The sequence below is a fragment of the Rhinatrema bivittatum genome, chromosome 4 (genome assembly GCF_901001135.1).
Source record: "Rhinatrema bivittatum chromosome 4, aRhiBiv1.1, whole genome shotgun sequence".
In the NCBI taxonomy this organism is placed as follows: Eukaryota; Metazoa; Chordata; class Amphibia; order Gymnophiona; family Rhinatrematidae; genus Rhinatrema; species Rhinatrema bivittatum.
In genome coordinates, this window is record NC_042618.1 from 107229237 (window position 1) to 107241706 (window position 12470).

The following is a 12470-nucleotide window of genomic DNA, read 5'->3' on the forward strand; positions in this document are numbered from 1 at the left end:
ATATCTCACTTCATCCACAGCTCTGGATGGGTAACATAAAATTGGCCTGCATTAGTCATTCACACATATTAAGCATTATACCTCAAGAAGAGAGCTAATAGATTTAGGGATTTCTAATCTACCTTAAGGTATTGCTTGCAAAAATCTGCTCTGATTTATCAACTTAATTTCCAAAAACAGCAACTCTTGAGCCAAGGAAAATCTCTCTCGTTCTTGAGACAGTGATTCTATTATTAACTCTTATTTAGATATGATAGGGATTAATAAAAGAGATATTTGGAAAGCAGAAATTATACGAAAAACAGAAGTCTCTTGAAGGGAAAATATAATTTTTAGCACGTGCAAGCTCCCCACCCGTTCACCAATTAACCTTTTGCTGCTCAGAGATGAGATTTCTGTTATTTACTGTAAGTAATGTAAATAAAACTTAACAAACAAAAAACATATATAAGGTGATAGCTGTTTACTGGATTAATTTAATATTTCTTTCTTGATTAGCTTTCGGAGCCTACATTCCCTTCACCAGGGAGTGTGGCTCACCAGAGCTAGTGAAGAAACGTATAAAGTTAGTCTAATAAAAAGCTAACATCTTATATAATTATTATTTTTGTTTGTCTGTTAACCTTTGTTTCTGTGCGTTCAACTGAACTAACTTGAATGAAAAGGAGAACATGAGTGGCGCTGGTGGGAAGGACGTGCGATTGCACAGCGCCGTAGCAGCAGCTGCAAGCAGAGCTTGGGCCGGAGGTCACATGACTGAGAGGACAGAGCGCCGGCGATCAGCTGACTCGGGCCTGGGAGATGTGATCCTGTGAGCGGGCCGCACACGGAGACCGATTTCCGGGCCGTGCTGCTTTCTGCTAGGGATCCGGGTCCGGGCGATGATTTGCCGCCGCCTCCACCGCCACCATGCACGACGCCTTCGATCCGGTGCCGATCCTGGAGAAGCTGCCGTTACAGATCGAGTGCATGTCGGCCTGGGGTAAGCGCGGCTCGCCGGAGCAGGGGAGAACCGGAGGCCGCTGATGGGGCCTGATCGGGTAAACAGGAACCGCACTTACCGGCACACCGGTTCCCCTGTCCGCCCACCGTGGTCTGATCTATGAAAGCCTTTGCTATGCTGTCTGTCTGAAGACTTGGAGGACTGGTTCCTCCTTCTCATTCTCTGTAGATTGAACCTGCAGTGTAAATAAGGGTTTGAAAACTTGTTTGAAAAAGCTTTATTCCTGGGAACTATTGATGTGGAGTCACACTGACGGGCCGATGAGCAGGATTTTAGCGTATTGATAATCTGGCTAAATGTTGGCAGCCATCGCCAGTTAGCCAGATAAATATTGACTTAATCCGCAAAGTACTGCTGTATGAGCTGCCTGACGGACCCCCCCCCCCCCCCATACACACACACACACACACTCTCTCTCTTCCTGAGTTAAAATGTGCTTTTGGTGTCTGACAGGACGGATCCTTGAGCTACTGCACTCATCCCTGCCGCTGTCAGACGCTGCCACAGGCAGTGGTATCCCTTTATCACCGAAGGCCTCTAGTCATCATTGATGCAGCAGTCCCATCCAGACTGCTGCCTTCCTATAGGTGTGCATATGTGTTCACATAATATGCACACCGTGGTGGAAACAACTGTGCCGCGCCTCCAGATAATGATAGTCTCCTGGCCTATATAAGTTAAGGCTCTGCAGTACCTCGCCTCAGCAACAGGTCTTCTACTCCAGAAGTAGAGTGTGTTGCTCCTGCGTGTTTGTTCCTGATTCCTGTCTGCGTTCCTGTGCCTTGCCTCATCCTACTCGTCTTGTCTAGTATGTCTTTGTCCACCTTTGATTCTTCAGATCTTGACCTCGTGATTGGACCTGACCTCTTGCCTGGACCTAACTGTGATTGCCTGCTGACTGGACCTGACCACTCTTGCTAGCTGTCTTCCCCAACCTTGGCCTGTCCCTGACTCTGTTAATCTACTATGTACCTTGACCCCGGTGTGCCTTTGGACTTTAGTTATCTTCACTGCCCAAGGGCTCAAACTGCGGGGGAGGTAGTTGGTAAAAGTGAAGCTCCATATTTTCCCACTACAGGGTGTTCACCAGCTGCTGGCGTAGCCCTCATGGGTTCGCCCTTAAGGATGTGTCAACTATGCCACAGCAGAAAGGGTTCACATATCTGCCACCCTTCACACTCACACATTTTAAAGGCAATACACTTTTTTAAACTCCCAATGCATTAGCATATCATTAGCTTGCTTCATTGGGAATTTTAAAATAAATTAAATTTGAGCATCAAAGGTGTGTGGAGAAATCCAGCGCACAACATTTTAATGTCCAGATTTCTGCATCGGCCTGTAAGTGAGACTTCACATCAAAAGTTCCCAGCTATAATTACTTATAATAAGTTGCAGCAGCAAAACTCGCCAGATAAGTCAGTACTTATCTGCAAAGTTCACTGCACAACTTTTAATATTCTTTTTCTGTTTTTTATTACCTATTTTAAGTGCCAGTACAGTAGTGCTGGAAACTGAACTCCAGGGTCAGAGATGGAGATCAGTTTCCAGCACTAAGAAAATCCTGGTTGGGCCAATGTACTTCCCTGTATTGGAGAGTAATACTTAATGCCCTCATTTGCATGGGATTTCCATGAGAGGATGCTAAGTATTACTTCCAGTTTAGAACGCTCATTTTGTAAGCGTAAAACTTTTTGCTGCATCAGCAGTAAAGTTTATGCTCACAAAAGGAGCATTGAATTGCAGGCAATGCTGTGTATTGGCCTTTAAGATTGTTGTCGGGGTGGTATGTGTAGAAACCTCCTCTTTTTACACACACATACAGTCACACTCACACAGAACATTAACTCTTACAGACATACATGCTCATTCTCTCACAAACACACTCATGGCTACGTTGCCACACACAAAATCACTTATATACTCTCTCGTGCATATGGCCAGGACCGGAGAGTAGGAGTTATCCTTCCCCTCCTCTTATGTGGGGGTGTGGGGGTATGATCTCTCCAGCCCAAATCCTCTTCTCAGGCCATCCCTTCCTTCTCCCTCCCTCATCTTGAAGCTTGGGCTGCCTCAGCAATAGAAGATGAAACAAAATCAGCGTAAGGTCATCAGCAGACCTCTTGCACTGACTGACCCTTTTGTGCCTCGCCCCCTCCTCGACACAGGCTTCCCATTTCTAGGGAATGCCACAGGGTGCCTCAGTGCGAGAGGGCTGCTGAAGGCCTTGTGCTGATTTTTCTTCACTTTCCTTGTAATAATCGGAGCCCCTGCTGCAGGAGGAGGGAAACAGCACTGCAGTAGAAGATTTGGACTTTGGCTTAGGCAGCAACAGGGACACTCTAGTGCCTATAAGAATTTGGCACGGAAGGCAGTGCCTAAATCCGGGCTACGCGCATTGTTACACACATGGCAACTCACACTCCCTCATATAGACACAATTACATGCTCATTCATACACTCTCTCACACATTTGCTCATTCTCCGCCTTCTGCCCCAAACTTTTCAGCAATAATAGCTTCTGCTTGTGCGGCAGACAGGAGTCATCCTTTTCTTTGACCGCATAGGCTGTTGCTATATGGACTCCTCTCAGCCGTGTGGGCCAATGAAAATCTTCCTGCCCACTCAGCTGATGCTACCAGAGCTCCTTCCTTAGGGTGCGCGAGCCAACTTCTTGCTTCTTCCTGCCAGTGCAACCAATACTCCGCCTCCTTTATGCCTGTGTGGTCCCAGATGATTTCCTCTTCCAGGCCCATGCAGGCACTTCCCTGCTTCACCTGGAGTTGTGTGGTGTTGGCCCGGAGACCTGCCAATTTCTTTAGACTTCTGGAGTCCCCAGGACAAATCTGGAGTGTTTCCTAGTATACTTTTTTTCAGTTTCAACCTTGGAGGTGCAGGGACGAGGCTTGATTTATAACATAATCAAATGTAACGCAGTCGCTGAAGGGAGCATGTTTAGGAAAACTACTGCAGTAGTATTAACTTTAAAAAGGGAGAGTACGGCAAAATGAGGAAATTGGGGGGGGGGGAAAACCCTAAAAGGAATGGTTACAAAGGTTAAACATTTGTATGTGGCATGGACCCTTTAAAAACTCAGTCTTGGAAGCCCAGGCTAATTGTATTCCTTGCATTAAAGAAGGTAGAAAGAAGACCCAAATAACTGCCAGCATGGTTAAATGGTGAGGTGAAAGAAGCTATTAAAGCCAAAAGGATATCTTTCAAATATTGGAAAATGGATCCAGATGAAGAAAATAGGAAAGAGTTAGATAGTTATAAAGCAAAAGAGAATTGGAAAAGAAGCTTGTCAGAGAGGCAGGAGGCAGAAACTCAAAATAAAATGTTCAAGTACATGTGAAGCAAAAAGCCAAGGAGGGAATTGGTTGGTCTCCTAGATGACGACTGAAGAGTAAAAGGGGTGTTCAGGGAAGATAAGGCCATAGCAGAAAAACCTAAATGAATTCTTTGCTTTGGTTTTTACTAAAGAGAGTGTTGGGAAGATACCTATGCCAGAAAAAAATGTTTGAGGGTGACAGTCTGGATGAACTGAATCAAATCTCAGGGAACCAGGAAGATGTAGTAGAGCAAATCAAGAAATTAAAGAATAACAAATTACCAGGACTAGATGGTGTACACCCCAGAGTTATGAAAAAAAACTAAAAAATGAATTGTAGATTTATTACTGGTAATCTCAAACTTCTCATTTAAATTGTCAATGGTACCTGAAGATTGGAAGGTGGCCATCAAAACACCCATTTTTACACATAGGCAACTGCCTATGGCGTCAGATTTTGAAGGTGCCTAATATCCAAGCCAAAAAGGATTCTGCTTCTGCTCTCCTCGTCCTCTCCTATCATATGTAGCTTTCATAATGAAAGAATCCAGCCATCAGAAGACCTGCCCTTGGGCCTCCTGTATGGTTGTTCCTAGCAAGAGATCTAGAAGACGACTGGGTCCTTTCAGAGTGTGGCATCTAGTAAAGTTTGATTCCTGCCTTTACAGACTTTCTCCTATTGGTTTTCTTTGTGTTCCATAAGGATGTGTTTGTTTCCTTTTTTTTTAGCTTGTGGCAGAGGGATGTAACGACTATTAGCCTTCCTTTTCTGGAGTGCTTCATTAGTAAATACCATTGATCTGAAAATCAGAAGAAATCTTAAAATGGTCTTCTCTTTTATCTTAAGTCGTATTAGTCCCTCCAATCAAATACCTCATTGCAGTACATTTTTTTGTTTTGTTTCTGTGCAATGCTTCTGAGTTGGAATTCTGAAGAGATCTGTTGTAATGTCATGGTGTGAGTGCAGGGTCAGGTACGCTGTGCCATAGTGCAGGGTAATAAAAGGGGGAACTTTAAAATCACAGCGCAATCCTCTTTTAGATAAAGCAGTAACAACGAAGAGAGCATTGTCCATCTTGTATGGGCTAAGAGTGAATCATTTTCCTCTGCTCTGGGTGACTGCATGATTAGTTTTCTCATTTCCATTAATGTCACGGTTTCCATGATGCTATCTTATGTCATCTGCTGTAGCTGAGAGCAGAGGTTAGGGGATGGCTATGCACACCAGTATTCTTTTTCAAATTCGAGACCTCAGAGACCTGTCCTTGCCATCTTGGAACTAGCAGAAATGCATACCAGGAGCCACAGGGCTGCTGTGAAAAACATGTTCCCCCCCCCCCCCTATTTAAGTTATAACTGGTTCCTCTATAAGTTTTGCCTTTTAAGTTACTTTTTGTTACTACTGTTAGTTGCTTATGTATTAGTTCTCAACTATTATTAACTTGTTCTATGTACAACGCTATGGCGTATTTTGTTTTGTTATCTGTACACTGACGCGATATCTTTGATGAGCGGCGGTATATAAAAATCAATAAATAATAATAATAATGTCATCAGGATTGTCTTTTAATCATACGTACATGGTGGAGTAGGTGAGCATGTCACCGATCTAAAATCAATCCGCATACATTTTTGGTACCTCTTCAGGCACTGGCATGGTTTGAGATGGGATGGGGGGGGGGGGGGGAAATGAGTGGAATCTAAATGAAACTGCTCTTGTATCTGTCCTCTTACAGAAGAATGGCTTCTTGTTGGTACCAAACAGGGCCACCTACTTCTGTACAGGATCAAGAAGGTGATGGGTGAGTTATTGCTTCTTGTGAAGTTAAGAAAACATGTTGGGTAAGGGACCAATGTACGGTGGCATCAAATTTATTGTCTCATAATGCAGAATAATAATACTTTTCAAGTGATGTGTTTTATAGCTCAGCACTTCATGAAGGTGCATGAAGCTGCCTTGGTTGGGGGGGGGGGGGGGTTGTGTTGGGAGGGTTGCAACAAGCTTTTGGTGCCTGTGCCGAATAAAGTTTAAAAAGGGGGAATATGTCATTACAGTTATTGTCCAAGTAAAGTTGGAGGGAAATGAGCCAGACACAGATGAAAGGTCCCACACATAAAGTAGATCCTCCAGACATATGTACTTCAGTGGTCTAATTACTAGGCTATTCTTGGACATTCAATATTTTAGGTACTTTCAGAGTTTGGTTACATGAGTACATTGTTGATTCTGTGTTAACTTTTCATTTTATTGGTAGAGTTTTAAAATAGTATGTACTCTTCCTAGGTGCTTCAGACCCAGAGACATTTCAGTTGGAAATTTTTCCAGTAACAACTTTGAAATACCAGTATTGGAGAATATAACATTTCTGTTCTAGCATATTGGTGTGAAATGATACCTTTAAGAATTCCGTGCTGTGACTGGTTCTTTCTGCTTGGCAGGTTGCAACCAGTTTGAAGTCACACTAGAGAAATCCAACAAGAATTTCTCTAAGAAGATTCAGCAGGTAGGACATGTCAGATCTAGCTAAGATGGTTCACTGCTTTTAAGCAAGATAGAGTCCTGGAATCTGAGATAGCAGTGATATTTCAAACTGAAATTGTAAGATGATGCCAGGAGCGTATCTCATCCTGTGCGAGAGGGATTTAATATAATGGAATTTCTCTCTTGGTTTTTCAGATTCATGTTGTTCCTAAGTTTAAAATCCTCGTCAGTTTGTTAGGTAAGTGTAGAGAAGTCTCATCATTTTGTAGATGTGAAACAGTTGTGTTCCTAGATTAAGGATATTATGAGGTAGATCTTTAAAAAGTACGCCGGATTTTATAAGATACGCGCGTAGCCATGCGCCTCCGCAGCCTGCGCCTCCGAGCCGTGCAGCCTGCCTCCGTTCCCTCCCATGTCCGCCCACCTTCCCCTCCCCTCCCTTCCCCTACCTAACCCACCCCCCGGCCCTACCTAAATCCCCCCCTACCTTTGTTGGGCAAGTTACGCCTGCTTGAAGCAGGCGTAACTTGCGCGCGCCGCCTCGCATCCCCCGGCACAGGCCGCAGTGCTGGGGGACTCGGGACCGCCCTCCCGGTACGTCCCCTGGACACGCCCCCGCCCCTTTTACGAAGCCCCGGGACTTACGCGCGTCCCGGGGCTTTGTGCTCGCCGGCGGCCTATGCAAAAATAGGTGCGCCGGCGCGCTTAAATCCAGGAGGATTTACGCGCGCAGGGCCGGATTTTAAATGCCTTGCGCGTGTAAATCCGGCCGGATTTACACGCGCAGGGCCCTCGCATGCCTATTTTGCATAGGCCGCTGGCGCGCGCACAGCCCCAGGACACACGTAAGTCCTGGGGCTTCGTAAAAGGGGCGTGTCTGGGGCGGTTTGGGGCGGGACCGGGGGCGTGGCGCCGGCCCGGGGGCGTGGTCGAGGCCTCCGGACCAGCCCCCAGGTCGGGTGCTGGCGCGCGCAGATTTACGCCTGCTTTCAGCAGGCGTAAATCTGGCAACAAGGGGGGGGGGTTTAGATAGGGCCGGGGGGGGGTGGGTTAGGTAGGGGAAGGGAGGGGAAGGTGGGGGAAGGGCGAAGGAAAGTTCTCTCCGAGGTTGCTCCGATTTCGGAGCGGCCTCGGAGGGAACAGGCAACACACGCCGGGCTCGGCGCGCGCAGGTTGCACAAATGTGCACCCCCTTGCGCGCGCCGACCCCGGATTTTATAAGATACGCGCGGCTACGCGCGTATCTTATAAAATCCAGCGTACGTCCTCGCGCAAACTTTTAAAATCTAGCCTTATGTGTTTTTTAATTATTAATTGTATATTTATATAGTAATGAATGTTACTTTGGAATCTGCACTGATTGGTTTTACTACATTTGTAGAATAAAAGATTGGGAAATACATCAAAATGTTTTATTTGTGTAAATTAGCCAGTCATATCACCCAATCACGATCCGATTCAAACGTGGATTATGTTTTTGGATAGTTGCATTTTCAAAATTGAATATCAGTTTAGGATCTAGCTCAAGAACTTTAGAAGCTTTAATAATTGGGGGAAGGGCCTGTTCAATGTGAAGGTTTTATTTTAAAAAATCTCTAATACTTTCTTTTAAGCTTGACCTTCTCATTCTTTGGTTTTGGGAAATCAACCTTAAATTATATCTTTGTAAATTGTCCTGATCCCCTATTTTATGATACAAACTAGCATTAGCTCTTATAATCACTTGAGTTTGTACTTGTAAAGTTTGAATTTTACCTTCCTGTCATAGAATATCAAGAGAACTGTGGGGTTTTTTTGTTTTTTTTTTTAATCTTTTTTTCCATTATCCCAATTTGAATTTCTATCAGCCCCACTTTATCTCTAATCTGTTAATATGGTGTATGGAGTGAATCTTCCAAGGTTTTAATATAAGTATTCAGGATTCTTTCTTTTCTGCATTATTTTATTGAAAATGTGAAACCAGCTCCTTTTCTTTCTAAGCAATAGTTTAAACTCTGCCAGAGGCTTTTAATTCTCCCTTGGGGCCAAGAGGCGTACCATTGATACAGAGCCTTACACAATAGGGATTTTATGATTTAGTATTTGCTTTTATAATTTTTATTTTAAAAAAAAATTTCTGGAAATTTTTCATGTTTTATCTTCTAAACATAAAAAGTGGGTTAAAATTATGATAAAAGGAAGAAAATAGAAAAATATCAGTTTGTCTGTTAAATACATATACAGCTTGTGCATATGGAAAAAAATAAGCAAAATAGAAAACAAAACGTAGTATTTAAAAAAAAAAAAAAAAAAGCATTAGGTGCCTATTTGTTAGCCCATCACTGCGTAATATTAACAATTTAATCTGAATGGCTCCATCGTGTGGCTGGCTTGAGTTTGATTTTTAAGGATTTCTTCAGTGCTGCAATACAAAACTATCAGGCTGGCATTTCGTAAACAAATGGTAAATATTAGTGAGTGACCTGAAAACCGACAGGGTGTAAATAAAAATGGAATGACTTCAGCCAAATCAGGTAATTGTTGGTGAACTTCAGTAAAAACAGAAAACACAGAACATTGAGGAGTATCACTCCAGAAGGCTCCTATCAAGAGACTTTCATCAGAAGTGCTAAACTAAAAATTTGCATTTATCATCCATAATTACCTCCATGCTGATAATGCTCATCATGAAGACAGCTTTCAAAGTCATTAACTTTTTGGATAAATGGTGATTTTGTGGGGTTTGGTTTAAAAACAAACTAACAGAGAAAGGTAGCTAACAGTGCTTGTTAGAAACTATATTTTTGTGGCTCTGAAGTAAAACTTTCTGGGCCTTCCTGTATTAGAAAGAGACAACTGTTTATTTCCCTCCCTCCCTACCGACCCAACCCTGAGACTGCCTTTCCTATATAGTCTTCCCTGGACTCCTAACTAATTATCTTCAATTATATCATCTCCCATTACATAGTAGTTCCTTGCAGCTCAAATAACAGAAACTTACTGTTACATTGTTTATAAAATTTGGGCTTTACTGGCTTATTTGTTAATATTTACTTTTATTTCAAATACCTGTTAGAAAGTTTTGCTACAGCCTAAATTTTACCATACCTTTAATTATAGGATTTTAAGGGATTAATTAATCATTGTTAACAAAATGTCTTTCATCCAGTGCAGCAATTGTGGTGCTTATTTCCCAAGACCTATTTATTGGAGTATCAAAGATCATTCATTTTGCCTTCAGCTCTCTGCAATGAAAAAGAAGCTAACGCATCTGAGAGTGAAATTGTCTAATTCCCTGTACGTACCTGGATCAGTCCAGACAGTGGGTTATGTCCCCAATCCAGCAGATGGAGTCAGCACAAGCTTTGAGGGGGCGTATCCATATATACTACTACCCCCTCTGCAGGAGTTCAGTATCTTCTGACTCCAGCAGATGCGAGTAGGGGAATCAGGCTTCCCCTCCTTTTCCTTTTTCTTCACTTTCTTGCTTGATTATGGCTTGTTGTCTTTTTCTGTGGATCAAGTTTGTATCAAGTTTGTATTAAGTTTAAAAAAAAAAAAATAAAAAAAAAAATAAGGCAGAGTTCTTTCAACTTCTGGGGAGTGGCTTCTCTTCCTTGTCTCTTCTCTGCGGCCTTGCTGTTTATTTCTCGTTGCAGCCAGGGGTAAGTTTGGTTTTCCTTTGTATTTTTTTCCTTCACAGCTCAGCCCCCGGTGCCCGCGAAAGCCGGTGGAGCCGGCCTCTTCGCTCTTTACTCCCTCACCCGCGGCCATTTTACAGCTCCTCATGGGCTGCTGAGCCATTTAGGGAAAGATGTCTGGGGCGGGTCGTGTGGCCGGGAAGGCCCCCCCGCGGCACCCTCCTCTATTTTCGGACAGCGGGCAGTGCGGGCCGACCGGGCCCCCCCGCAGCGGCGCTTTTGGGCGCGTGGCCCCCCCCCTGAGGCTTTTTCTCATTTTTGGTGCCGTTTTTCCTCTCTCCTCCGGCGATCCCGATGCCGCGGCCGTCCCGCTGTGCGGTCTGCGGAGACCCGGGGTCCCGGATTTCCCGGGAGGGCATCTGTGCACGATGCCTTCCCGGGGGGGGGAAGGTACCTCACAGTCCCTGACTGATTTCTCTTTTTTGCCCGGGCGGTGCGGGCCGGCCACTCCGCCATTTTTGGCGGGAACGGCGGCCATTTTACATTCTGAGCGCCCTGAGGCGCAGGCCACGAGGGGGAACGGATCCCTGGAGGCCACGAGGGAGAACGGATCCCTGGAGGACTCTACCAGCGGGGGTGTTCCCCCGATTTTGGTGCAGGAACCAAGCACCCAGAGCCAGGGAGCAGGAACCACGCCGCCCCCGAAGCGCACCCGTTGTCTAAGTTTCTATTAACGTCCTTCCTTGCACCATCTAGTATATCTCTTCCAACTTCCACAGAGGATTCAGAAACCCAGGAAAAAATGGTTTAAAGTGGGCTCTGGTAGAGCAAGACATGTGACAAGACACCCAGTTTCTCCAACTTTGGAGTATCCTGGGTATCCACGCAACTGAAATAAAAGGATGTGAGGTATGGAAGAAGCATTATGGACTGTCTTTAAAAAAAAAAAAAAAAAAAAAAAAAAAAAAGAGGATGTTGCTTCCATTTACATTGGTGTAGTCTACAGACCTCTAACTTAAACAGAATAGCTGGACAAGAAATCTGATCAAAAACTTCCCAAAGGTGGGAAAGAAGGTAAACGTGTTGCTCGTTGGAGACTTTTTAATCTGCTGGATGTGGATTGCAGTATCTCTTATGTGGAATCTACCAGAAGTAGAGAAGTAATGGATGGCCCTTCAAGGGGATCTACTAAAAAATATGGTAATGGAACCCATGAGAGAGGGTGTGATACCCGACATAGAGACATTATCCCCATTTGTAAGCACGAATATCCGAATAGGTGCCCAAAGGCCAGAGTTTTGAATTTAAAAAATATGGACTTTTTTAAATTGGGTCAAATTAAAAGAAGCTATTCAAAGGCAACAAATCAATATGTTAGAAAAATGCACGAGTAAGAGGAAAAAGAAACCAATCTGGTTCTCAGAGGAGGTGGCTGAAAAAATAAAGACAGAAGGAACAGTGTTCAAGTATAATGGATCCCAAAACAGTATTACAGGGAAGAAAAGCTGGTGAAAGCTGGTGTAAGCAAAAAGTCAAGCGGAAGAAAGGATTGCCAGAGAGGCTTTGTCACCTCACTTTACCTTTTTCAGATATATCAGAGAAAAAAGGGAGGCCTGAAGAGGTATAGTGAAATTGAAAGGTGACAAGGAGCAATTTGTATAGAGAGAGATGAAGTAATAGCAGAAATATTAAACAAATACTTCAGATCAGTGTTCACTGAAGAAGACGCTGGAGAAATACCATTGCTGGTTGACAAGACCGTAAATGAGGATGGGGTAGATGAAACTCCATTTACGGAAGATCATGTCTGGGAAGAGCTAGGTAAACTGAAAATGGACAAGGCCATGGGGCCAGATGAGATACATCCCAGGATACTGAGGGAGCTCAGAGATGTGCTGGCGGGTCTGCTGAAAAACCTGTTCAATAGATCCCTGGAAACAGGAGTGGTGCTATGAGACTGGAGAAGGGTGGTTGTGGTCCCGCATCACAAGAGTGGGAGCAGAGAGGAGACTGGAAAGTACAGGCCAGTTAGCT

The 12470-nt window shown here is 44.2% G+C and overlaps 1 protein-coding gene across 1 annotated transcript in view; it reads left to right on the forward strand.

Annotated features, from left to right (window-relative positions):
- The first annotated feature begins 752 nt into the window (after positions 1-752).
- The window catches only part of VPS39 (VPS39 subunit of HOPS complex), a 109887-nt gene continuing 98169 nt past the window's right edge, over positions 753-12470 (forward strand). The window contains exons 1-4 of the mRNA XM_029598634.1: positions 753-982; positions 6071-6136; positions 6774-6838; positions 7012-7054. Of these exons, the coding sequence (XP_029454494.1) occupies positions 910-982; positions 6071-6136; positions 6774-6838; positions 7012-7054 (247 nt within the window). The 5' untranslated portion in view covers positions 753-909. The remainder of the gene's footprint in view (positions 983-6070; positions 6137-6773; positions 6839-7011; positions 7055-12470) is intronic.